General features: G+C 49.9%; 2 protein-coding genes across 6 annotated transcripts; both read right to left on the reverse strand.

Moving 5' to 3' along the window:
* Positions 1–558: 558 nt before the first annotated feature.
* On the reverse strand, positions 559–7,504 carry CES3 (carboxylesterase 3). Its single transcript, XM_061172429.1, is given in 7 exon segments — positions 559–920; positions 5,933–6,129; positions 6,236–6,314; positions 6,466–6,615; positions 7,282–7,307; positions 7,309–7,387; positions 7,483–7,504. Coding segments are annotated over 6 exon segments (552 nt in total). The 3' UTR covers positions 559–920; position 5,933.
* Positions 7,303–27,649, reverse strand: CES2 (carboxylesterase 2). 5 transcript variants are annotated; one of them, XR_009697943.1, is made up of 16 exons: positions 27,258–27,649; positions 26,478–26,674; positions 20,752–20,956; positions 19,693–19,834; positions 18,897–19,030; positions 18,558–18,816; positions 18,020–18,118; positions 17,609–17,749; positions 17,413–17,493; positions 17,037–17,181; positions 16,475–16,612; positions 15,661–15,733; positions 15,036–15,218; positions 14,323–14,391; positions 8,453–8,565; positions 7,303–7,387 (listed from the first exon to the last, which is right to left on the reverse strand). XR_009697943.1 is itself a non-coding variant. In XM_061173979.1 (14 exons), the coding sequence occupies exons 1-14, from the start codon at positions 27,302–27,304 to the stop codon at positions 13,833–13,835; spliced, it is 2,403 nt and encodes an 800-aa protein (XP_061029962.1). In that variant the 5' UTR covers positions 27,305–27,649; the 3' UTR covers positions 12,929–13,832. The 5 variants fall into 5 exon arrangements, 4 of the variants coding, with proteins under 4 accessions (XP_061029962.1, XP_061029963.1, XP_061029964.1 ...); XM_061173979.1 differs by lacking the exons at positions 7,303–7,387; positions 8,453–8,565 and having other exon boundaries at positions 12,929–14,391; XM_061173980.1 differs by lacking the exons at positions 7,303–7,387; positions 8,453–8,565; positions 15,036–15,218 and having other exon boundaries at positions 12,929–14,391.
* Between the last annotated feature and the right edge of the window lies 1 nt (position 27,650).

Raw genomic sequence — 27,650 nt, forward strand, 5'->3', positions numbered from 1 at the left:
GTATACATGCTAATATCACAGCCATATACAAATATGCAATAAAAAAACTAAGAGAAAATGTGCCAAAATGCTAAAAGCGGTTTTAGCGAAGTTTCCCTCACGTTAAAAAAATTTTTAATGTGGGGACTTCCCTGGTGGTCCAGCAGTTAAAACTCCGCTTCCACTGCAGGGGGCACAGGTTCGATCCCTGGTCGGGGAACTAAGATCATGCATGCCGCGTGATGTGGCCAAAAAAAAATTTTTTTTTAATGCATTAATATGGGCAAAACTTATTTATGATAGAGGTCAGAACAGTGGTTACTTTGAGGGTATTGACTGGGAAGGGGCATGTCAGGTGCTGGAAATGTTCTAGATCTTGATCTGGTTGGTGGTTACATGATGGTTTTACACACCACACACACACATACACATACACTAATATATATATACTAATATAATACGAATTTTATATAATATTAATTTTATAAAGAATATAAATATAAAATCATAAATTATAAACATATAAAATTATGTAAATTATAAGATACATTTTATAAAAATGTAAATATAAACGTCCACACTCCCAGCTCTCTACCACCCATCCGCCCAGACCGCTAAATGTCCCTGCCCTGCTGCCCCCAGGAGAGGTTGAGCTGTTGGCCTGTCCCTGTGTCCCTCATATCCCTCTTGTCCAACGCCCTCAGGAAGGGGTGGGGGCTTACCCAGGGCTGTCTGTACCATCAGGCAGAGGGTAAGGCTCAGGCACAGAATCCAACTCATGCTCCAGCTGGCTGGCACCTGCCACAAGCAATCATGATGTGGGAGTCCAGAACTGGGTGATGGTGGTCAGGGAAGAAAGGCTCTCTGGAGAAGATCCAGTCTTCGTGGTGAAGGACGAGGAGTTAGTCAGGGAAAGGGGAAGGCCCATTTGAAGTCTGGAGCTGCAGGAACAGGTGCAGAGGGTCATTTCGTCTTCATTCAAAGGTAAGAGTGTTCACAGTGGGGCAACAGCTCTCTCCAAAGAAAATCTCTCACCTAACTCTTCCCCCTTCACACTCTCTTTTTCAAGCCTTGAATGGCTGAGGGGTCCAGGAATTGTGGAAATGGTTCTTAGACCATTTTCTACAAAATTCTCATGTGCTGATATGGCTTGGGGACCTTTATATCCACTGCATCCTGGAGTCTTGGTTGACACATCAGTGTCCCTGTCTGTTACACCCTCCCTGTTGGCAAAGTAGGAGCCTTCATCCTCTGATGGCAGGCGTATGAATAATGCAGCCTTTCCTAAGGTCATTGAACAACACGGAGCAAGAGGCTTAAAACTGCCCCATCCTTTGACCAAGAAATTTGGTCTGGGAGACTGTCCAAAATACACAAAAAATTGTTTACATCATCATGTGTCCTATAGCCTTGTTGACAACAGCCTCACCCCAACATGACCGAAGGGGATGGGTGAAGAAGGATGTTACATCTACAGAATATAATATATGCTACACGGTCAGTATTACCATGTAACACAAGACTCTAGAGCAGCGGATGCCTTAGTGCAGTGGTTCTGAGCCAGAATACTGGGTTTGAATCCCAGCACTGCCACTTACAAGCTGCATGACTCTTAACTTCTCTGGACTTCAGTTTCTCCATCTGTAAACTCTGCATTATAATAGTACTTATCTCAAGGGATTGTAGTGAGGGTTAAATGCGTTAATGTAGGTAAAGCACTTGAAATAGGGAAAACCCGTTGTGTCAGCTGTCTTCATCAGTATTTGGGAAAAGGCGGATGTGGTTTAATAACTTGAAAAAGGCAGAATTTGAAATTGTATATTGAATATGACCATATTAGCCATGGAAAGTGCACACCAAAATACTCCAAAGATGTCTAAAGTAACAGTCAGGAAGGATTGAGGCCAAAATGGTGTCTGTGGTTGGCTCTGAGTTGCAGTCATCAGTGACCTTGATTTTTTTTTCTTCTTTTTCCTTCAACTTTTCTGTATTTTCTATATTTTCTTTAACCAACATTAGTGGAGAGTTCACCATCATTGTGGAGTTTAAAGAGTCAGGTATGGGAGGACAGGGAAGGCAGGAGCAGGGAAGTAGGGGTTACCAGCAGTTTTATCTGACCTGGACCACGTTTCTCTTTCTTCACTCTGCTGGCCTCCCCTGTGGGCTACGTGTAGCCACATCAATAGGAGTATGGAGCCTAGTCTGAGGGAGGTGACAGAACCACTTTTTTCTGCTGCCCAGACAAGGTTGGTTTATCTGTATGCACTAAGCATGTCACTCAAAACAAAGGCCAAGCTGAGGGTGGAGGACAAGGGAAGTGGGTGGTGGAGAAGGCAGACAAGACTGTGAGTCCACCTGCCAGGCCTGGGGGCCAGTCACATGTAGACTCTCCAGCCCAGCTGTGGAGCAACTTGGCCAGCTCTGTGTGGGCCTTAAGGACTGGTCCTGCCAACAACTGGCTCCACTCCTGCCACCTCTCCCTGGGGAAGAAATAACCTTTCACCTGGTCCATACGGGTGGCAGTCGTGCCAGGCCAGGCTCATCAGTGGAGCGCCTAGGACTCATATGGGTCCCATCCAATGCTCACATGGGGCACAGGGAATGTTGAACAGGTAGCTGGGTCAGCCAGGTGGCCCTGGGACAACACTATCTTAGGGGTAAGAACCTGAGATTCTGATATGTAATACCAGGTGACTCTTCTCCTGAGTCACCTGGCATCCTCTGTTTTTGTGCGGAGACTGAGGCTCCATCTGGTTCACGATTGGGCTTTACACACACACAGACATGTGTGACAAGTGGGGTGGGGTGTCCTTAGAGGCCAGACCACAGGGTGAAGCCAAGGTCATGGAGAGCGAAGGAGCCTGTGCTTGGAGCTGGCTCCGCAGATGGGTCAGGGGTGAAGGCAGAGAGCATGGTTCTGGGCCCACCAGTGGCTGCAAGCACAGGAGCCTACCTCATCCAAGGCGAGCTACGACCTGGCTCGGAGTTCACTTCTTTGGGGCCTCAGATGGTGCTGGGGGTTAATGGGGCCTGGAGACTAGGGAGAAGGATGGCCTGGATGCTGACAGCTGTTTATCGTTCAATCCTCACAGCAGATCCATAAAGGGGGAACATTATCATTGCCCCCATTTTTCAGATGGCAAAACTAAGGAACAAAGAAACTAAATAACTTGCTCAAACATACACATCTAGGAAATTGCTGAACTGGATTGGAACCCTATTAGTGAGGGCGTGTGTGTGTGTGTGTGTGTGTGTGTGTGTGTGTGTGATTGCTCATGTGTGTGAGTATCTACGTCTGGCGCTGGGTATGTACATGCTTGTCTGTGTCTACTGGGAGCATCTACCAGTCCCTTGCCTGGTGGCTGGGTCCAGGTGTGCACGTCTGATCCTACAGTACCCCCTGGTGCTCACACACTCACACTGTTCACAGGACCCTTCCTGTCACCCTGCCACGGAGAGGCTCCCTGGGTCTACCAGTCCCTGCCCTGCAGGGCCTGTTCCGTCTGAGTTTGTGGGTGCCCCTGGCTTGCTCCCCTCAGCTCTGTGGCTGCTGGGTCCTGGGGCAGGGCCATCGGTGGATGGAGGATGCCCTGGCCGGCAGGGGAGGGGAGTTCCGTGAGTAGTGGCCCAGGGAAGGGAGAATAGAGAGGCAAGAAGACTGGAATCCCAGGAGCACCCCTTGTCTGAGCACTCCCCCAAGCCACTGGGGCCGTGCCAGGCCATTCCCCTCCCTCCCCGCGAGGAGAAAATCCTAGAAGCTGGGGGGAGGAGGAGGAGAGGCAGGGAAAGTTGGCAGTGAGACAGGGTCTGAAGCCTCACCGGCAGGCTTGCCCACCCCCTCAGAGCCCTTTGGCAATGGTGACACCAAAGCTGGTGACGTCCCCCGCCCAACAACCCCTGCCTCCCCGTGGCTGCCAGGTGTGCTGCACCCTCAAGCCCGCAGGAAGAGGCCTGTTTGTACATCCAGCATGGTCAAAACCGAGCCCTTGATTCCCAGCCCAGTCCTGCTCGCCTCCAGGCAGCCCCGGGAAGTCTTCCTTCTCCCACCTTTGTGTCCCCTTGGATACCAGGTCTGCCTGTCGCTTCTAAATCTAGAGCCCACCAGTGCCTTCCACCTACCCGGAAGCCCGCACTGGCCCCCTCCCTGCTCTCGCTGTCCCCACTCTCACCCACCACCTCCAACCTGTTCACGTCATCCCCGGGTTACCAGCCCAGCCCACAAGGGCCCTCACAGTCCGGTCTTTGCTGGCCTCTCCAGATGTACAGAACTGTGTTTTCTCAGCACATCTCAACCTCCAGGCCTTTGTTCCTGCTGTTCCCTCTACCAGGAACACCCTTCCTCTTTGTCCCCACCCCTCGAGCCTACTCCTCTGGCCTGTGCAACTTCTGCTTGTCCTTCAGGTCTCAGTTTAGATGTCCCCCCTCCCCTGTCCCAAGTCAGGGCCGGTCTATGCCTCCTCGTGCCTACAGCCCTTTGCTTCCCCAGTAACACACTGTGATTGGGGCCTGTTTAACCTGTCAGGCTCTCTTACCAGCTTGTGGGGGCAAGTTTCCTGGTGGAAAGAAGGGGAGAAGAATAGGAGGCCTTCAATGCCGTGTAAAGAACTTGAACTTGCCCCAGGGGCGACAGGGAGCTTTTGAGCAGAGGAATGGCACGACTCAGAACCCCTCTGGTTTATGACTCTCTTTTCTGCCCCAAATGAACTTTCCCCAAACAGAACTGGTCTCATCTGCAAGTGTTTTTCATGTAACCATCAGCAGCCAGGAACTTAGTCAGACTGAGGAAGGGTATATGTGGGACCAGAGTTGGCAGGATGGGATTCAGCGGGGGCAGGGGAAGTCATTGTGATATGTATTAAAATCCAGATTTCTCAAGGGAACGGTGCATTGATCCTCAAAAAAAGAAATGTGTGCCCCCCACTCAAAAACCTCTGGCTGCTTTTGACCTGTTGGAGCCTGAGTGGGTAGACCTCGTCTTCCCTCTGTGACAACAGCCTGACTGATGCGCTAGTCCAGATGCCTCCCCCAACCTGTTCTCCTGTGTCCTGGTGGGTGCTCCGCGACCTGTGCCCAGCAACCCCAGAAGGTGATCCTCCCTAGCTGGAGGGGGAGGAAAGAGCCCAGGCAGGCCATAAAGGGGTGAGGTGCTGGCGCTGGGAAGCTTGCGTCTCACGTCCAAGGGTCAGGGCTCTGGCCCTGCTGGACTCTGCTCTGCCTTGTACAAGGGCCAAGACTGGACAGCACGGACAAAGGGACTTCCCTCAGCCCTAGTCAGAGGCCTCTGGGGCCTGGGATCTGTTCTCGGCTGGATCCCCTGATGCCTCAGGACTCCTCCGACTCCAGGTCTCTGCCGTCGGAGTCCACCCACTCTTCTGGTCAGGGAGGACAACATCTGTGCAGAACTAAGCAGAGCTGTGGTGCCTAAAGGGCCTGGGTTCAAGTCCAGCAGTCACCATTCTTACACTTTCTCAGTCTTTCACTAACTCACCAAGCATCCTCTGATTCCAAGTCCTGACTGATCCTGGTATGGGAGATGCAGAGTGAGGTCAGGCTGATTTCCACACTCAGAGAGCTTCTCAGAGGAGGACAGAAACACTGACACTGACAATGCTAGCTTAGAGTGGGCTATGCTGTAATGGACACAGATAGGGCCAGGCCCAGAGAAGGCAGGGAAGACTTCTTAGAGGAGGAGGGTCCTCTGGGGAGCTTGAGGTATGAGCTGGAACTCGCCATGAGGCAAGTGGGAAGAGGGAGAAGTTTGGGCAAAGGCCCCCTAGATGGGAAGTAGGTGACATGTCAAAGGAGTCATGGAGGGGCTGATGCTTTAAGGGACATGACCACCCATCAGCCTGGTTTGGGTTAAAGTCTCTTAGCAGGGGGAGAAGGAGGCTGCCTTGTTGGGACTTGGCCACCCCTAGGGTTGGCCCCCCAGCCCAGAAGACCCAGGACCTGCCTCAGAGCTCCTCCTGGGCCTTCCTGCCCTTCTGCTTCTGCTGCCACTGCCAGATCTTGGTGGGAAGTGTCTCTGCCCAGAACTGCTGTCGGGCCTTCCTTAGCTTCTGGCTGACCCGTGGCACCAGGCGGATTTCCAGGTATTGCTCTGAACAGTTGAATGGGGGCCAAGGAGGCAGCCCCTTGCCATTGGGATCCCTGGGTGGGAGGAATGAATGAAGACAAAGGTCTCCTGTATTGCTCCCTGGGAGGCAGATCTTAGTAGTCTAGGCCCAAAGCCAGGCATGTCTGTTTGCTTCCTCACCCTGTCGAGGAGAAGTGGGTCCACTGGGCCATCACGGTGAGGCTCAGCTGCTGCTCCTCCTCTGTGGCTTCTGGAAAGGTTATGGCAGGGACAGACCTGGATCAAGGTCACGTGGGTCCTGGAGGAGACTCAAGCATCCCCTCTGATGACCTGAGACCTCTGTTCCTGCATGCCCCGCCTTACCCTGGTGGAGCCGGCAGCCTAAGGATCTTGTGTCTGTTCATCCTCACCCAGCGTGGAGCTCTCAACCATGAGGAAAGGACCCCCGAAGATGAAGGTCTTCTCAGCCCCATGACCAGCCCGCACCCAGGCCGGCTTGATCTTCGCAAAAGAACTGGGTCGATGCTGGAACTCATAGAAAAAGACGGAGACCCCAGAATCTGTGGAGAGATGGCTGGATGAGAAGTAGATACCCACAGCCTGATCAGGTCCTACCTTTGGTAAGCCAGGCTCATCATAACACCAATACCAGTAATAATAATGATGATGACAAAATGATGAACAGCAAGCCTTTACTGAGTGCTTGCTAGGTGTTGAGCACCATTCCATGTGCTTTATGTGTCATTGTTCATTTTTTCCTCATAACAACCTATGGATTAGCTCATTATATATTATTATTGCCATTTTGCAAATGAGGAAACTGAGGCACAGAAGGGTTAGGTATCTGCCCGAGGTCACAAAGACAGGAACCTGGAGCTGTTCTAGGACTGTGTTAGAGATTAGCCATGAGGTTTGGAGGAAGCAAGACTTTTCTCCCAGGAGAAGGGCTGAAAGCAGAAGAAATCACTCATGAGTCATTGAATCCCTGAGAATTGGTGATAAGTCCTGCTGGGTGACCTTTGGCGAGTCACTGCACCTCTCTGTGCCTTGGTTTTCTCCTCTGCAGAGTGCCCTGCCACAGTCACCTCTCATTGCTGTGACACTGCATCCCTGAGAGGAAGTGGAGAGTGGGGGTAGCAGTGGAGCATGGCACCATGTCACTTGTGATAACTCAGCTCCTGGGCCCGAGTGGGAAAGGTGGGACAGATAGACAGGGATAGGCTTACCTTGGAGGTTTCTGGAAAAATTCAACGTTCATGACAACGTTGCTTATCAGTTCCTGGAAGGCTTCACATTTGGCTTGTCCATCTGAGCTGCTGCGTAGGTATTCATCTATGATGGTGGCATCACCTCAGTGGGCACATCCTGGGGCAAGGGGCCTGCTCAGGTCCCACAGCCACAGCAGACCCTCCCAAGAAGCTCCACACCCTCCTGCCTGACCTGTCTCATGTCCCAGGGCTCATGTGCCAGGAGCTAGCCACTTGCTGCCCTTGGGGGTTCTAGATGGTGTCTGGGAGGGATAATGTCACATCTGGAGTAAAATGCTAGCTCTGCAACCACTGCTTGGCTGTGTGACCTCAGACAGGTTGCTGAGCCTCTCTGAAAGGTAGTTCCTCCCTGGAAGGTTGTTTGGCAGCCTATGTGAAGCACAGCGTTCTGGCCTGGAGCAGGTGCTCAGTTGAAGTTAACCAGGAAGTTAGTGAGAGAACAAATCATGGGCACTCCCCACAGCTCCAGAGAGCAGTGATGAGGTTGTGTGAATGAGGAGGGCTCTGGGGGGTCTCAAAGAAGGGAAATGCACATAGATTGAGCACCTCCTGGATACCAGCTCCTTGGTAGACTCTTCAAATGCAGCATCCAGTATCCTTCTTAAACAGCTCACACGGGTGGGATGTATCACCCCCATTTACAGGTGAAGAAATGGGCTCAGAGGGGTTAGGATAACACTATACACTAGCAATGAACAATCTGAAGATGATATTAAGAAAACCATTCCATTTACAATAGCATCAAAAAGAATAGAATACTTAGGAATAAATTTAATAAGGGAAGTACTCCAAACAATTATTATGGATTGATTTGTGTCTCCACGTAAAAAATATGTGGAGTCATAACCCCCAGTACCTCAGAATGTGACCTTATTTAAAGATAAGGCCGTTAGTCAAATTAAGATGATTACAGAGGTAATCATTTGGGTGGGCCCTAGCCTAATATACCTGGTGTCCTTGTAAAAGGGGGAAATTTGGACACAGAGGCAGACGGGTCAGAGGGAAGACAATGTGAAGCCAGAGGGAGAATGCCATCTATAAGCCAAGGAATGTGTGAGGCTACCAGAAACTAGGAAAGAGGCATGGATTCTCTCTCACAACACTCAGAAGGAACCAACCCTGCTCACACCTTGATTTCAGACTTGTAGCCTCTAGGATTGTGAGACAATTAACTTCTCTTGTTTAAGTCACCCAGACTGTGGTCCTTTGTTATGGCAACTCTGGCAAAATAATACAGCAACCCTGAAAAAGAAGAACAAAGTTGGGGAATTCACACTTCCCAATTTCAAAACTTACTACAAAACTACAGTAATCAAGATAGTGTGGTAGTAGCATAAGGATAGACATATAAATTAACAGAGTAGAATTGAAAGTCCAGAAACAAGCTCCTTCATTCATGACCAATTGATTTTCAGTAAGGGCACCAAGACAGTTCAATAAGTAAAGAATAGGTTTTTTTCAACAAATGATGCAGGGACAGCTGGATAACCACAAGAAAAAGAATCCCTGATTCATACCATATACAAAAATTAACTTCAGATGAATGTAATTCATTCATGTAACAGCTAAAACTATAAAATCCTTAGAAGAAATCATAGAGGTAAATCTTTATGACCTTGGATTAAGCAATCATTTTTTAGGTATGACACAAAAAGGCCAAGCAACAAAAGAAAAAATAAATTAAACCTCATCAAAATAAAGAATTTTTGTGTTGCAAAGGTTACTGTCAACAAAGTGAAAAGACAATCCACAGAATGGGAAAAATAGTTGCAAATCATATATTGGATAAGAGACTTATATCTAGAATATATGTAAATCCTTACCACTCAACAATAAAAAGACAAATAATCCAAATGGTCAAAAGATTTCAGAAGACATTTCTCCAAAGGAGATATAAAAATGGCCAATAAGCGCATGAAAAGATGTTCACTATTTCAGTCACTAGGGAAGTGCAACTCAAAACCACAATGAGATACCACTTCACACCCACTGGGATGACTACAATCAAAACCAAAGATATTAACAAGCATTGGCAAGGATGTGGAGTAATTGAAATCCTCACACACTGCTGGTGGGAACGTAAAATGGTGCAGCTACTTTGGAAAACCGTTCAGCAGTTCCTGAAATGATTAAACAAAGAGTTGCTATATGACCCAGAGTTTCCATTCCTAAGTATATAACCAAGAGAAAGTAAGTCATATGTTTGCACAAAAACTGGTACATAAATGTTCTTAGTAGGGGAATCCATAACAGCCAAAAACGTGGAAACAACCCAACTGTCTATCAACTGATGGATGGATAAACAAAATGTGGTATATCCATACAATAAATAGACTATTCAGCCACAAAAAGGAATGAAGTATTGATATCTGTTACAACATACATGAACCTTGAAAACATTATATTAAATGAAAGAAGTCATACACAAAAAACCATATACTGGGATTTCCCTGGTGGTCCAGTGGGTAAAACTCCGAGCTCCCAATGCAAGGGGTCCCAGTTCCATCCCTGGTTGGGGAACTAGATTCTACATGCATGCCACAACTAAGAGTTTGCATGCCGCAGCTAGAAGATCCCGCATGCTGCAACTAAGACCTGGCACAGCCAAAATAAATAAACAAATATTTAAAAACCAAACAACCCCCCCCAAAAAAACCCCAAAACCCATATATTGTATGATTCTATTCTATGAAATGTCCAGAATAGGCAAATCCATAGATTTGACAGAAAGTAGATTCGTGATTGTCAGGGGCTGGGGGTGGGGGGGCGGGGAGAGATGGGAAGTGACTGCTAATGGGCACCGGCTTGTTTTTGGGTGATGCTGATGCAAATGTTCTGGAATAAGGTAGTGGTGATGGTTGCACAACTTTGTGAGTATACTAAAAACCACCGAACTGTACACTTTAAAGGGGTAAACGTCATGGTATGTAAATAATATTTCAAAAAAAAGTTGACATTTGGGCTTCCCTGGCGGTGCAGTGGTTAAGAGTCTGCCTGCCAATGCAGGGGACACGGGTTCGATCCCTGGTCCGGGAAGATCCCACATGACGCGGAGCAACTGGGCCCGTGCGCCACAACTGCTGAGCCTGCGCTCTGGAGCCCGCGAACCGAGGGTGCTGAAGCCCCCCGCGCCTGGAGCCCGTGCTCCGCAACAAGAGAGGCCACTGCATTGAGAGGCCCGCGCACTGCAACGAAGAGTGGCCCCTGCTCGCCGCAGCTAGAGAAAGCCCGCGCACAGCCACGAAGACCCAACGCAGCCAAAAATAAACAAATAAATAAATAAATAAATTTATAAAAAAAAAAGTTGACATTTAAAAATTGTGGTCTGCAAATGCTGGTAAAGTTGCAATGAAACTTGTAGACTCCAGGGACTTCCGTGGTGGTCCAGTGGTTAGGACTCTACGCTTCCACTGCAAGGGGCATGGGTTTGATCCCCGGCTGGGGAACTAAGATCCTGCAAGCCGCGCAGTACTGCCAAAACAAAACAAAACACCCGTAGACTTTGGTGGTGGCAGAGCAAATCAGCAGAGCAATTTCAGAAAGTGTTACGCCAATGGCGACACGTAAGAAGTGGAGAGGTCTACATAAGGGATATGAGTTACTTTCCATGGCTAAAGCTTTCACCATGGATATTTAGTAACCAGCTAGTTGGCTGAAAAATTTACAGTTTATGGAAATTCACATAACATACAATAAACCATTATAAAGTATACAATTCAGTGGCATTTAGTGTGTTTGCAATTTTGTTTAACTACCGCATCTCTTTAGTTACAAAACTCTTTCATTTCCCCAGCAATACACCCTGTACCCATTAAGTAGTCCCTCTCCATTCCCACCCCTACCCCCCTCACCTCACACACCAATACCCCCATCCCCTGATGACCTGATAACCATTAATCTGCTCTCTGCCTCTATGGATTTACCTATTCTGGATGCACATAAAAGCAATCATATGATATGTGACCTTTTGTGTCTGGCTTCTTTCACTTAGCACCATGTTTTTGAGGTTCATCTAAGTTGCAGCACATATCAGAACTTCATTCCTTTTTCATGGCCGAATAATATTTCACTGTGGCTGCACCACAATTTTTTTATCCATTCATTCATTGAAGGGCATTTGGGTTGTTTCTACCTTTTGACTATTATGAATAATACTGCTATAAACATTTATTTATACATTTCTCTGTGGTCCTATGTTTTCATTTCTCTTGGCTGTATAGCTAGGAATGGAATTGCTGGTCATATGGTAATTGTGTTTAATGTTCTGAAAAACAAACAAGCTCTTTTCCACAGTGGTTGGATGATGCCCTTATAGAGCCTCAGCGCCTTGGGCCTGAGCAGCTCTGCCAAGAGGCCAGAGGACTGAGGATACCCAGGTTGTGTGTTGGGGGTGACTCTCAGGTAGGCCTGCTCTCTTGGAGGACCCTCAAATGACAGGGCAGAAACAGGGCACTACCCTCCAGTGGCCCTGAGACCCAGGGTAGGGATGATGGAGGAAAGGGGGCAGGAAGACTGCTATTAACAACTCGAATCCCATTCCAAATGCAGGGAAGATGGGACTTAAGAGCCAGACCTCCTGCAGTCAAATCCTGGCTCTGCCAAGTGGCAACTGTGTGACCTAGTACAAGTTACTTCACAGCTCTGGGCCTAGTTTTGTCATCCATAAAACAGTGATGATAACAGGAACCAACCTCATAGGGTTAAAGGGAGGTTACATTGTGAAGACACGAGGCAAGAAACCAGAGCCAATGGGAGCCTGTTCTTGTGTCAGGACAGGGTCTCTCAGGGTGTCTGTCTCTCTGCTGGCTTGGGAGACTGCCACTCCAAGGCGGGGCAGGACTTACCTCTGGGCCTCAGTGTCAGAAACATGGCTGGCTGGGAGTGGAAGGTGGGGGGATGGGTGGAGAGTATGAGGCACTGGCAAATATTTGCTGATTCAAACAGTTGGATGTGCTGATTCAATGAGGGACAGGGTGAGGGTCATGCCTGGACTAGGTGCCAGATCCTCTCCTGGGCTTCCAGCTGGCACCTGGAGTTGAAGAGCCTGAGGATCAAATTTCTGCCAGAAGTAACCAGTGCGGCTTCCTGAATCCTCTTTGGAAGCCTCCCTGGTGGGGCTGTTCCCTCTCCCAGAATCTTGACACATAGGTACATTCAGGGCCTCATGAGAAAGAGAGAGACTGAGAAAGAGAGAGAGAGAGGCAGGTAACCAACCACAATGAGATGCCACTACACACCCATTAAATTAGTCAAATGTAAAAGACTGATAAGACCAAGTGTTGGCGAGGGTCTGGAGCAATTGGACCCCACCTATATGGCCGGTGGGCGTGCAAAAATGGAACAGTCAATTTGGAAGACAGTTTGGCACTTTCTTTAAAAGTTAAGCATACACTCTCCATATGACCCTGCGATTCCACTCTTAGCTATTTACTATTTACAAAATGAAAGCATACGTCCACACAAGGACTTGTCTGAAAATGTTCATAGCGACTTTATTGAAAATAGCCAAAAAATAGAAATCACTCAGATGTCCATCAATGGATGAATGGATAAAATGTGGCATGTCATATATGGAATACTATTCAGCAAGAAAAGAGAAGAACTACTAATTGAATCTCAAAAACATTATGCTAAGAGACAGAAGCTGGTAAAAAAATGATTTCATTTCTATGACATTTTAGAAAAGGCAAACTATAGCAACAGAAAGCAATTTAGTGGTTGTGAGGGAGCAGGGTCAGGGCAGTGCAAAGTGGCATAAAGGAACTTTTTTTTTTTTAAGATTTTTTTTTGATGTGGATCATTTTTAAAGTCTTTATTGAATTTGTTACAATATTGCCTCTATTTTATGTTTTGGCTTTTTGGCCACGAGGCATGTGGGATCCCAGCTCCCCGACCAGGGATCGAACCCACACCCCTCGCATCAGAAGGCGAAGTCCTAACCACTGGACCACTAGGGAAGTCCCTAAAGGAACTTTTCTGAGCAATGGATGCATCCTAAAACTTGATGTGATGGTGGTTGTATGTCTTATACATTTATCCCAATTTATCAAACTGTACACCTAAAATGGGTGAATTTGAGTGTATGTAAATTATTCCACAATAAAGCTGTTAAAAAAATAAGATTAAAACTAGTCCTAAAAACTAGTTCTGGGAATCCACTTTTGGGAAGTATACTGTGCATATGCAGGACTGAAAAACATAGAGGCATGCATGCCACAGGTGCTCAATAAATGCTTTCAGGATGCAGGGGGGAAGCATTAGCACCAGGCAGTGTTCTTTAGAAGGAAAGCCCCTTCCGGCTCCAGAGTTGGTCATCTCAACCTTAAGGTTATGCTAGTCTGCCACCTGGTGGCCATAGTTGGCAATGCAGGAATCTCCAGCCTTCAAGCCCAACTTCAGGAGGCTCTATGGTGGGGCAGAAAGAAGGGGGACCTTCCTCCTGGGAAACCTGGTGCCCAGAGGGTCAGAGATAGGGAGTCCTGGATCTACGAGAAGAGGGATACAGCTTCTTAATGATAGAGAGAAAGTGCTTTGGTGGCACAAACAGGCAGAGTGAACATAATTGGTATCTTTGCATGTTGAGATAAAATATAAGACAGGGTTTTTTTGTTGGGGGGCAGATGGTGCAGGCGGAATAAAAGTTTGGGGAAAACAATGAGATAAGTAGGAAAACTAATCAGGTGGATGCCCACAGTGAGTTGGTGAGTTGGGCGATGCTCAGCAGAGGGGGCAGGGGAGGGGGGCAGGGTAGCAAGGGGAATTCTAAAAGGCAAGAGGAGACCTCCCTGGATGAAGAGGCCCTTGGGAGCCAGCCGACAAGAGTCTCTTCTCCTAGATATGCCTGGATCTTCTGACCCCTCAATCCTACTTCCAGGAAACATCCCACAGATAAACATCTTCATGGATGTGCTACAGTCATGTAAAGTTTGGGCCCTACAGTGTCTGCAGAACCACTGAGAATGAAGACAAACTTCCAGAGGCAGTGACTGAGGAACCCACCTGCTTCTCCTGGCCACTGGGCAGCTGGTCCAGGCTCCAGGGACCCATGGACAAGCCCACTCCGAGTTCCTACAAAAAATGGGGTTACCTCCGTGGGACACTGAAAAGTGAATGAGTAGGTTGTTTAAATGTCAATGATAGATGGCACTTAATCTAGGAGGACAATGAGTGGGGACAGGGACATTTACATTCTTAGTAGTTGGGAGCCTCAGTGGGGCTGAGATCTCGGAGCTCCCAGGCTCCTGGTATCCAGGCTTCCTATTGGCCATTTACAGATGGAAAGCATGGGGGGCTTGCTGAGAGCCAAGTGTGGGCAACATGCCCCAAAGCACCTTCCTTCAGAGGGAGAGGAGAAAGAGGGTGGGGAGGGAGTGGAGGTGAGGAAGGGAGGATGGGGCCCAGGGCCCAGTGGGGTGTTGAGGAAGGTAAACTTCCATTGGGGTTTGCTCATCCAGCTTCCTGGGAGGGTTTATGGATTGTGTCTAACAAGAGAGGACCCACAGCAGGCTTGGGAACTAACATCATGCAGTAGGTTCTTCAATGTTTGCTGGCTGGCTGGATGGATAGACGATTGAATGAATGAATGAATGGCTATGTGAATGAAGGAAGAAACTACTGGCTCCTCACTGGGTGTGTGTGGGCACATCCGGCAGACCCCCACCTACACTCAAGCCCACCCCTCCACCCCCCTCCCCCCAGACGCAAGCAGCTACAGTTCTGTGTGCTTCTCCTTGGCCTCCATTAGCTCCCGTATCTTCTGGGGTAGGGTCTTCGTCCAGAACTGGAGCCTGTGGGCCTTCAGGGCTCGGCCCACTGCAGGCTGCGTGTTCAGCTGCATGTACTGCTCCTCCTGGTTGAACACAGGCCAGTGGGGCAGACCCTCGCCGTTGGGGTTCCTGTAGACATGCCCTCCCGTGGGGCAGTGTGAAGGTCACTCTGAGCCCTACCGAGCCCAGAGTACCCTGACTGGGGTCAGGCAAGGCAGCCAAACAAGCTTGGGGAATGGTGGGGGGGACGTTCCAGAAGGAGGAAAGAAACTACCTCCCACCAGAGCGTCAGCTCCGCAGGGGACAGGGCGGCCTCTGTCCCTTCCTGATAGAGGGAGGCTCTGCGGATAACAGCACTGTCACCCCCATCCAGGTCACCCCAAGATGGAATGAGTGTCCAGCACCCATAAGGCCCCTTTCTGTCCAGGAGGGTCCTGGAGCTGGGGAGGGGGCTGCCATGCAATTAAGGACACATCCGCTAATGAAGTCACCACAGACAAGGGGAGCCCTGGATGGGCTCAAGCCCTGCCCTCGCCACCGTGGAGGTTCAAGTAGGAGTGTGACATCTCACCCATTTCGAGCAAAGTTGGCCCAATACTTCATAATCTTCCTGCTCAGCAGCTCCTCCTCCTCAGTGAGTTGGACTACAGAGCACGAGGACAAGGGTCCAGGTCAGGGCAACTCCAGTCCGGCATGTGGGTCATTCGCCCTCACCCCATCTCAGGCTCCTCCCTGCCATCCTAAGGCCTGGCTCTCTGCCCGCTCCCCAGGCCCTCTCCTTGCCCAAACCCCATATATTCATCCCGGCCTCTGGCTGACCCAACACTGGGCTCATCCCTGACCCAGAAGGCTCCCTTCTTCTGACAGTAGAAGGCCATTTAAGAAATAAATATGAAAAAGAAAGAAAGCAAGAAAGGAAGGAATGAAGGAAGGGAGGGAAAGAAAGAGAGAGAGAAAGGAAGGAAGGAAGAAAGAGAGGGAAAGAAAGAGAGAGAGAAAGGAAGGAAGGAAGAAAGGAGGGAGGGAGGAAAGAAAAGAAAGAAAGAAAGAAAAAAAGGAAGAAAGAAAGAAAGGAAGGAAGGAAGGAAGGAAGAAAGAAAGAGGCCTTTCAAACACCCCCTCTGCACCCATGCCAGAAACCCAAGGTCAGGGTGGGGAGAGGTGGAGGGAGCACGGGTTCCAGTCTGAAGAATGTTAGACTCCAATTCAAGCTCAATCTTTCTAGCTGTCAGATCTTGGACACCTGATCCCCTCCTCCCTCTGAGCCTCAGTTTCCTCATCTGTACAGTGAGGGCAATCACCCTCACTCAGGGTCTTATCCAATGTCCCATCCCACATCCTGGGGATGAGGAGCCTCTGAGGGACCCCCACCTAGGAAGACTCACTGTGGCTGCTCCCGAAAGGACTTCTGAAGATGAAGTGAACCTCATCTCCATGGTCTGCCCTCACATAGCTCGGCCTGACATCCTTGAAGAAGCTGGGCTGATGCTGGAACTCGTAGAAGTAGACAGGGGCGTAGGAACCTGGGGAGGTGGGGAAGACGGGCCATGACCTGGCGGCCCCTCACCCGGAGCTTTCTTGCATCACCCATGGTGATGACGTAGCTAAGTCCAAAGCTGGTTGGAGTCTGGACAATGGGGTGAAGGAGCCCCAGGCTGGAGCAAGGGCAGTGGGAAGGGCCTGGATTCAAATTGTGGCGTTGGAACTTCCTAGGGTATGGTTTTAGGCAAGTCACTGAAGGTCACTGAACCTGGTTCCTCCTCCGTAAAATGGGGTAAATCTCTGTCTCTTAGACTAGCCATGAGGATTTACCAAGATGAAGGATATCAAGTGCCTGGCACCAATAAATAGACATGGGCTAGGTTTTGGACACCAGTAGACCTCATCTGGCACCTGCAGCTCTGAGCCGCCCCCTAGCCAGTCTGGCCTTAGTGCAGATGTACTCACACTGCAACTTTGCTACTTGGAGTGCAGGGATCACGAAGATGCAGTCCCCCATGATCTCATGGAACTGGATTCGGAGGGTCTGGGGGTCCTCACTGTCCCCTATGTACTCCTCCATCAACAGGTCACCAAACTCAGGCGGCATCATCTGCCCCAGGTGGACCAGGAAGAGGCAGGTTAGGCAGGCTGGCAGGGGCTGGGAGGCAGCAGAGGCAGGACTGGGGAGATGGATCCTGGGATGGGATAGGGAATCGGGGAAAGAGGCCAAGCTCTGGGTGAGGGGTGCTACATGGACAGGATATCTGGGGGCTGGGCTTCCCGTGCCTTGGGATAGGAAAGGGGCCCCCTCCCCATGTGGGCAGGTCCCCAGGAACCTCACCATCATTGTTGATATTTTCTGCAAGCCATCCTTTATGGTCTCTCTGTCCATATCCTTCTGGGTGTCAGAATTGTTCATGACCTGGGTGGTAGGGGAGTCTGGAGTTGGAGATACGATGGGCCTGGAGCTACGAAGCCCCGAGGCCTTCCCTCTGGATGGGCTCCCCCGCACCTGGAGGCTTGGGAGTGGGCCTCACCGAGGGGATGATCCAACTGTACTCATCGTTGTTTACACCAATGATGCTGGGGACAGGGTGCAAGTCGGCAGAGGCCAGCAGCTCCTGGGGGTGCTTGGGCAGGAAGATCCCGTCCACCAGGCCAGGGATGATGCTGAAGGGCTAAGGGACACTCAAGGTCAGGTTGCAGACACTTTCTGATGCCGCAGACACCTTCCACCCCTTCTTGGCTCGTCCCAGAATGCTCACACCCACCCCAGCAGGTCCTATACCTGCCTCAGCATGGCCTGGCCTCGATTTCCCATCCAGGGCTGTGAGGACACCAAGGTGAGGAGCTAGAGTAACTTGCCCAGGGAGGATGAAGGGCACCCAGGCTTGCCTGCCCCACACCTACTGGACCCTTCCCTCCACAGCCATGTCCATCAGTCAAACCTTGTTGATGGCCAGAATCTCCTCTTCACTCTTGCGCCGCAGGCAGTCCACCAGGGCCTCTGAGTCAACCTGGCCACAGGCAGACAGGTTGGCCACCACCTGTAAACAGACCAGGCAGCGGCTGGCTCATGCTTCCGGGTAGGGGAGAGAGGTTTGCCCAGTGCCCCAGTTGGAGGCAGGTGTACCCCAAATCTCACAGAGTATTGTGAATGGATTCGTACAGTTTTGAAATTGTTCCAACTTCCCTGATGCTCAGAGGACTCTGCCAGGGGCGCCATCCCACCTGCCTAGATGGTCCTGCCTATGATGGGGGCCCCCAGCGCAGCAGTCTTGTGGGCCACAGAATGTACTCAGCCTCTGCGCTGACAGAGGTCTGTGAATTCTGACCCTTGAACAATCCCCAGATAGGCGGCTGTTTCCAAGGTCCTCTGATGGCAGGGGAGTCCTTGTTATCCCCATTTAACAGACAGAGTAATGGAGGCTGAGAGGTAAGAGATGGGGCAGCAGGTCTGGGCTTCCCACGGTTGAGGGCACTCACTGTGGAGACCACATCAGATGAGTTGGCGGTGAAGCTGGGCAGCAGGGCCACGCCACTCTCCATGATGGCACAGTGGAAGAGTCCTTCGGACATGGGGGACACAACATGCAAAGACACGCTTACGCCACCCGCAGACTCGCCAAAAATGGTGACATGGTCAGGGTCGCCTCCAAAGTAGACGATATTCTGCTGGACCCAGCGTAGTGCGGCCACTTGATCCAGGTAGCCCCAGTTGCCAGTTGCGTATTTGTCTCCAGTGCTGAGAGGTGGCAGGGATGAGGGTCATGGGACTGTCCTGGCTCCATCAGCCCGCGTTGCCGAGCCCAGCCCCAGTCTCACCTGAAGAAGCCCAGCAAACCCAGGCGGTACTGGATAACGACCACCACCACGTCCTCGAAGGCCGCCAGAGCAGAGCCGTCATACATGGAAGCCATGCCCACGACAAACCCACCACCATGGATCCACACCATCACCTGGCGAATCCAAGGCACAGATACCATATGGCTCCCACCAAGCCCAAACCCCACCAGAGCTGCTACCTAAACTAACCACCACTTTGGCTCTGTCCTCCTAACCACATGGACAGAACTCCAGCAAGACAAAGTGGTATCTTCATGACCTGGGCTGAAGGCAACCCAAGTTCTATCAGGAAAACCGTGCCTCCCACACTTTGGGGCCCGTCCCACATACCAAAGCCTGGCTCCATTTCTCCCAGAACCCTGTCTGACATGGAAAGAAAAGGGTGTCTCTCTGATCACCCCACATGCACGCACATTAATTAAAAGTGTACTCTATTCTCTTTGGCCCAACAGATAATCCATGGCTGGGGTCTCCGGCCGCCTCAAAATGCATCCCTCAGGCACCTGAGTGGGTCCTGGGTATGAGTTGATTGGGTAGGTCCTGGGTCCCTACCAGGGCCACAGTTTCTGACGTCTGGGAGCAGCCAGGGTTCTGTGACCCTGTGCCCAGGCATCAGCCACCCATGCTGGGTAAGAAATACTCTCTTGGATCTGATAGTAAGAAGCTTCTTAACAGGGTCCACACTGCAGTGGGGCCCAGGTTGATCTTGTTCTTTTAAATCTTCTGCAGAAGAAATGTCCTCCCACCCCTTAGCCAGCTGTGGCCTGGCACTCACAGGCAGGTTAGAGCCCTCATGGGAATGGGCAGGTGTGTAGATGTTGAGGTACAGGCAGTCTTCAGACATGGAAGTAGAAGGCAGGGTCACATTCAGTAGTTTCAGAGTCATTTCTTTCATGCTAGCGAAGTCCTGCAGACACCTGGTGACCATGGCAGGCAGTCAGTCCTGGGGCCATGCTGTGGCCATAACCAGATCCTGGGCCCAGATATGCTCCCAGCTACCCTTAGTCCCACTTCCTTTGATACCTCACTCACATGTGATCCCTCCCTAAAGCCCCTTTGCACCAAGCTACAGGCCACAGACTCGGGGGAAGCTGGGATGGAGCCTAGTCTTCCAGGAGGCCTCAAGCTCATGAGGGCCTTGGATATCAATCCTCCTGAGGCTGAGAAATCTTGACTCTGGAGGGTCTCTATGAGAACGACTGGTTGCATGTGTTGACATTCACCACCATATAACTGTACTCAGGCAGACCTGGAACAGGGGAGTAGCCCGTATACATGTGCTGCCAAAAGGAATGGATTAATTTCTCATGAGAAGGGCAGTGGGACATCCCTCATCCCAAGTCAGACTCTCAAGGAACCTCATCACTCCCCCAGTTTCCAGTTTCAAGAACATATACACGCCCCTTGGTCAATGGCATCTGGCCCTGTCGGTTGGCACAGTGACTGTGCAGAGTGGGGTCTTCTGCTCCTCAGGGATCTACAGTGTCTGCTGCTAGAGTCAGGAGCTCCTACAAGGTTCAAACCTCCCCCAGAGATACCTCCTCTGGTGGCAGAGATCACTTGTCATAACTAGAACCTAGGGAGTTGTGTGTCTCTGCTTGTCCCTTCAGCTTGTGGAGCTAATGCTCTTTGAGTGCTAAGCCCTCAGTCTGGGAAAGTTACTTCACCCTTTCAAGCCTCTGCATGCTCATCAGAAAAATGCATGTGAAAATCCACCAAACTCAGAGGGAAAACTGGCTGTTTTGAAATGACATGAAATAACAACTGCAGCCTGGCCCAGAGCTCAGAGTACCCTTTATCCCAGGGCCTAGAGTTCCCTGGAACCCCTGCTTACTTGGCTGGGTGGGAGGTCCCATCCTTTATACCACTCCAAGATTCCGGGGGCTCCGGGGGCGCAAACCGCAACAGCCCTAGAGGTGGCTTGGCGAAGGGAATTCCCAAGAAGGTGTGGATCCCCACATCAGTGTTCTTCACATGGACGAGGCTCCCCCGCACCTGGCCCGTGTACGTGGTCCGCACGGGGCTGGCAGAGTCCTGGCCTGTGGGCAGAGAGATGGACGTCAGGGTTGGGTCTCCCCATTTAGCTGCCCTCCCAGACTGTTGATGCTGCCACCTCCTTCCTGTCCTCAGCTCAGCTCAAGGGACACTGATCTACCAACACTTGCTTTACAGATTTCCTGCCTGTAACTCTGCTCCCCCCACCCCCAACTGCCTTCACTGCCCCAGCCTTTTCCACCATGCTCACTGAGGCTCCTTGGGGCTCGGCACCATGGTTTAGCCCCATAGTTTAGCCTCAAACAAATAGTCACATGAGCCTGATGGGGTGAGAGTGTCCTTTCTACTCACTGTGTGCCAGGTCCTAGGAGGCAGTAGAACTGTGGGAATCGGACAGACAAGATTCCTGTCCTTAAGGATCTCACACTCTAGGTGGCAAGAATGACATAAAGAAAGTATCCTCCCGCAAGAGGAAAGAGATATGGGAACATATGTATATGTATAACTGATTCACTTTGTTATAAAGCAGAAACTAACACACCATTTTAAAGCAATTCTACTCCAATAAAGATGTTAAATAAATAAATAAATTAATTAATTAATTAAGTCTTTAAAAAAAAAAAAAAGAAAGTATCCTCCAAACAAAGAGTGACAGTATGAGGAGAACTACAAAGAGAAGGGCAGCTGTGTCTAGAACATAAAAAGCACGGCCCGCCCTGCTATGGGGATCAGGGAGGCAGGAAGAGATTGAAAGTCCCCTAACAGAGAAAGGGCTAATATTTTTTTGTTTGTTTTTTTAATTTATTTATTTATTTTTTGCTGCGTTGGATCTTTGTTGCTGCGCACGGGCTTTCTCTAGTTGCGGCGAGCAGGGGCTACTCTTCGTTGCGGTGCGCGGGCTTCCCATTGCGGTGGCTTCTCTTGTTGCAGAGCATGGGCTCTGGGTGCGTGGGCTTCAGTAGTTGTGGCACGCGGGCTTCAGTAGTTGTGGTTCACGGGCTCTAGAGTGCAGGCTCAGTAGCTGTGGCGCACGGGCTTAGTTGCTCTGTGGCATGTGGGATCTTCCCGGACCAGGGCTTGAACCCGTGTCCCCTGCATTGGCAGGCGGATTCTTAACCACTGCGCCACCAGGGAAGCCCAGAGCTGATATTCTTAATAGATAAAGAATTTCTATAAATGAATAAGAAATATGCCAGCTACGCATATTTGGTGAAAGAATGTGAAACGGTTAAAGAATATGTTCAGACAGAACAAGGAATACCAGTAAACGGCTCTTACACAGGAGATGTTCACCTCACTCATGCTAAGAGAAATGCACATTGAAATCTGACTGTGATGTCAACAACTTATTTTGTCACAAAAAGCAAGACAATCAGACATTGTATGTTTTCTGTTGGAAGTCCACTGCACCACATATGAAGTAGTCTTGTCCCCAAACAAAACAAAGCAAAACCTAAAATCTGAATCTGATCAAGCCTCTGGAATATAAATACAAGTTTACAGGCATACAGGGGACAGAGAAACAGTTAAAAGACACCCTAGGGATGTAATCAGCAAGACCCAAACTCTGTTATATGTGGAATCTAAGAAAAATGATACAGATGAACTTATTTACAAAACAGTGACTCACAGACATAGAAAACAAACTTACGGTTACCAAAGGGACAAAGTGGGGAGGGATAAATTAGGAGTTTGGGATTAACACAAACACAGTACTATATATAAAATAACCAACAAGGACCTACTGTATAGCACAGGGAGCTATACTCAATATCTTGTAATAATCTATAAGGGAAAACATTCTGAATATATAATATATATAACTGAACCACTTCACTGTACGCCTGCAACTAACACAACATTATAAATCAACTATACTTCAGGAAAAACAAAAACAAAAACAAAAAAACCCTCAAACTCTGGGATACTCTCCAGAACAAACTGGTTTCTTCAACACAGCAACAAAATTACAAGAAAAATAAAAGAGAGGCAGAGGAGGAATCTGAAGATTGAAAGAGACTCATGAAATACTTCAAAAAATAGGTAATAGTAAATGTTGGAAAGGATGTGGAAAAACTGGAACCTTTGTATATTGCCGGTGGGAAGGGAGAATGGTGCAGGTGCTTTGGAAAACACCCTGGCAGTTTTTCAAAAGGTTAAACATAGGACTTCCCTGGTGGCGCAGTGGTTAAGAATCCGCCTGCCAATGCAGGGGACACGGGTTCGAGCCCTGGTCCGGGAAGATCCCACATGCCGCGGAGCAACTAAGCCCGTGCACCACAACTACTGAGCCCGTATGCCACAACTACTGAAGCCCGCGCGCCTAGAGCCCGTGCTCCGCAACAAGAGAAGCCACTGCACCGCAACGAAGAGTAGCCCCTGTTCGCCACAACTAGAGAAAGCCCGCACGCAGCAACAAAGACCCAACACAACCAAAAATAAATAAATTAATTAATTTTTTAAAAAAAAGTTTAAACATAGAGTTACCACAGGACCCAGCAATCCCACTCCTAGGTATAAACCCAAGAGAATTGAAAACATATGTCCACAAAAAAACTTGCGTATGAGTGTTCATAGCAGGATTATTTATAATAGCCAAAAAGTGGAAACAATCCAAATGTCCATCAACTGATAAATGGATTGATAAAATGTACCATATCTATACAATGGAATATTACTCAGCAATAAAAAGAAGTACCGAACATGCTACAATACGGATGAACCTTGAAACCACGCTAAGTGAAAAAAGCCAGTCACAAAGGACCACATATTGGATTATTTCATTTATACGTCCAGAATTGGTGTATTCATAGAGACAGAAATGTTGGGGAAAGGGGAATTGATGTGGTAAACTCTGAATATACTAAAAACCACTTTAAATGGGTAAAAGTTATGCCATGTGAATTATATCTCAAATCTGTTATTAAAAAAAGCACATCTAGGGCTTCCCTGGTGGCGCAGTGGTTGAGAATCTGCCTGCCAATGCAGGGGACACGGGTTCGAGCCCTGGTCTGGGAAGATCCCACGTGCCGCGGAGCAGCTGGGCCCGTGAGCCACAATTACTGAGCCTGCGCGTCTGGAGCCTGTGCTCCGCAACAAGAGAGGCCGCAATAGTGAGAGGCCCGCGCACCACGATGAAGAGTGGCCCCCGCTTGCCACAACTAGAGAAAGCCCTTGCACAGAAACGAAGACCCAACACAGTCATAAATAAATAAATAAATACTTTATAAAAAAAAAAAGCACATCTACTAATGTTTAAAGTAAGAACCTTGTTTAAATCATGGTTTTAAAAAAGTCATAAATATCATCAGATAATATGAAATAAGAATATTTGACTAGATGTTTGATTACATTAAGAAATTATGAGAGATATATATTTCTTCTTTTAGTAGGACATGATAAAAAAAATTACAGGTGATATGATGTCTGGGATTTGCTTCAAATAATGGTGCAAAGGAGAGGTGATAATCCAGACAAAACTAAGTTGCCCAGGTCTTGATAACTGTTGAAGGTAGATCATGGTACATTGAGTTTGTTATATTATTCTTGCTACCTCAGATGAGGAGCCCTGCGGTGCTGTGTGACCTCGGGCAGGCCTGACCCTCTCTGTGCCTCAGGGCGCAGGGAGGTATCCAGTCAGGCTCCCAATTCCCCTGGTGTTATCCCCACTGGCTCCCACCTCCCTGGCGCCTTTCCTCCTGCAGGCTCAGGCTCTGCTTCTGCAGAATTTGGCAGATTTGAGCCTGGTTTCATAATAAAAAGTAAAAAAAAAAAAGAAAGAAAACAAAAAAACATCCTTATGGAACTATACTACCCTACACCCATTAAATTAACGTGGATGAATGCGCCTGATGACACCTGGTGTGGGTGAGGCTGGAGTTAGCAGCTATTCACATGCTCCACAGAGGGCAACTGAGCAATGCCTTTCCAAGTCAGAAGACTCATCCTTCTCCCGAGGAACACGCTGTCTACATAAGTCCTTTGTGGGATGTGACGTCTGCCCATGTAATTCACTGCCTCCACCGACCTTTAATGCTTGATGTTTGTTATACCAAAAGACAAAACCTGCTAAAATGTTCCTGATCAGAGGCTAGTTACATCAAGTATGCTTCCTCCTTGAAGAGAAGCCCTTTCATTAAACAGTATGAATAAGTTCTACCATGTGGGCGTGTGGAGAGGTCACTCCCTGTGTCAGGAAGTGGAAAAGCCAGGGACCAAAAAGGGAGGCAATGTGTGACCATTTGGGTGAAAACCAAGAATGCATGCACACATCCATTCTTGGGTAAACTCCTGGTTAGTGTGTGGAAGGCCCTGGGGACCTAGATGGTCCCTGCCAATAAGCCAGGACTGGGTGGGACAGGAGAGGGTCAGACCCATCATCTGTGCTCGCCAGTTCTTCTTTTCTGAAAGTGGGTCCCATCCAACATAGCAACATTTTTAGAAAGAGGTATCAGCGAGGCCTCGCAGATAGTGGCACTGGAAGGTTCCGGTGACCTCTTAGAGCCTGGTGAGCAAGGGGTAAGGGCAGAAGCACGATGGGTTGGGCCTCGGGGTAGTCATGAGTGTGGATGCTACCCAGGCAGATTCGACTGGGAAGGGAGAGGATAGTCAGGTCCCACAGGCAGAGCCTGTTTGGATTAGAGGATCACGCCCTTCAAGAGGAGCACAGGGGACTTCCCTGGTGGCCCAGTGGTTAAGACTCCACACTCCCAATGCAGGGGGTGTGGGTTCGATCCCTGGTCAGGGAACTAGATCCCACATGCTGCAACTAGAAGATCCCATGTGCTGCAACTAAAGATCCTGCATGCTGCAAGGAAGATCCTGCACAAGGCAATGGAGATCCAGCGTGCTGCAACCTTAGTAAGACCTGGCGCAGCCAAATAAATAAATAAAATTTTTTTTTTTAAAAAGAGGGGGCACAGGAGCTGGAGCTGTGCCCAGGTACCGTGCCCACATAGTGTAAGCTATAAAGGCTACCAATAAGGGCTGGTACAAAGAGAGATCACCTTTGCCCTGGAGGTCAAGACCTGCCCTCACTCGGGGTGGATGCACGGGATGAAGAGAAGCACGTGGAAGTCTGTCTGATAGTAGGATGTGGTGGCCGGGGGATGGGGGCTTCTGTAGGCTGAGCCAGTAACCTTGCCCAGGGCTCCTGTGGAGAGGGGCTCAGTGGGTGTCAGGACACCCCTCTGGCCAAGGGCGAAACACTCAGAGCCACATGGTGGCGGGAAGGTATAATTATTGTTGTTATTACCCCCGTCAGCACCAGCTCCACCACAAACACTCGCAGGGAAATGTCCCAAATAACTCCCCAGCCCGGCAGGTGCTGCTCAGAGCCCCTAGGGCCTGCTTGCGCCTTGGGGTAGTGCGACTTGGGGCAGCCCAGACTCTCTCTGCGCCTCAGGGGGCACAGAGATGCATCGTATCCCTCACACGGTTCTGGTGCTGGAACTCTCCGCCGGCTCCCACCTCCCGGACGCCTTTCCTCCCGCAGCCTCAGGTCCTGCCTCTGCAGAATTTGGCAAATCCTACCCCGGTCCCTGCCGCCCCGCGTCGGAGCCTCACCCTGGCCCGGGACAAGGAGAAGCAGGACCCCGAAGGCCACGGCTCTCAGCCACTCGCGAAGTCGGTCCAGCTGCATCTTGGGCTCACAGGTCTTTTTTGCACTACCGGCGGACATGCTGCTTTTCACCAAAAGGCTGCGCAGAGACGCATCCAGCCGTCGACGATTGAGTGCCTCGCCCAGGCCTCTGGACTTTGGGCTGGGAAGGGAGTAGGCGGGGAAAGATGGGTTTGGCAGGAAAGCGGGACAGAACGGGTAAAGGCCAGTGGCAGGTAGGGGCTAGCACAGCCGCTTCCCCTCTGTCCTCTTGGGCCTCCTCCGCAGGGACCTTGAGGCTTCTGCAGCCACTCCGCAATACCAAGAACCCTCTCCACAAACCTGCGTTCAGTGTCCTTATAGTCACAGGCCCGACAAGTGTGTTCCGAGGGGGAGAGACAGGGAGCAATAAGCTGTGATTGGGGAAACCAGGAGAGCTTCCTTGAGGAGGAGCACGATCAGGATTCCCATAGACAGATAAATGAGAACAATCTTCGTTCAGAGTGAAAGGAACCGCCCGAGTAAAGGCAGGGAAGTGTGACGGCCCTTCATTCCAAAAACTCCTCCTTGCTTTCGGGGATCGATTTCCTGGGTCCGCCTTCATCCCCCTATTGTCCCTGGTCTGAGGGTCTCCGTGGGCCCTCCTCCCTACTCGGCAAAGGCCCGCCTTTTGAAATGCACACCTGATTGTGGCACTCATCTTAAGGACACCCTCAACCCCACCCCGTGTCTTTCCCTGTCCCCACCTCCCGTCAAAATCGAGGTCACGGTCCTTTATCCATTGGACAAACATTTGAAGAACGTCTTTAGGGCCGCACGCTGGGAACCGGGAGAGCACTCCCAGGCCCAAGGTGCAGCGGGGGCTGCAGGTGCGTCACTGGGAAGTTCCGAAACGCAGTGAACCGTGCCGGGACAGAGGCAACTCTGCGCGCCCGCCCAGCCTAAGGGGCAGGCCTCTCGGAGGAAGTGATGCCTGACAGTACGCCTGGCTCAATCTCAAGACGGGTCTTTAGTGCCCCAGCCTTGGCCTGCGCCGTCAGGCACCCTCCCGGTTCGCACACGTGGTCCCTTCTCCTTGTCTTTGTTGGAGCGCTCGGCATTTTCTCGGATCCGCGTAGAGAGCGCGCGGACGCAGCCGC

The sequence above is a fragment of the Eubalaena glacialis genome, chromosome 18 (assembly GCF_028564815.1).
Source record: "Eubalaena glacialis isolate mEubGla1 chromosome 18, mEubGla1.1.hap2.+ XY, whole genome shotgun sequence".
Classification (NCBI taxonomy): Eukaryota; Metazoa; Chordata; class Mammalia; order Artiodactyla; family Balaenidae; genus Eubalaena; species Eubalaena glacialis.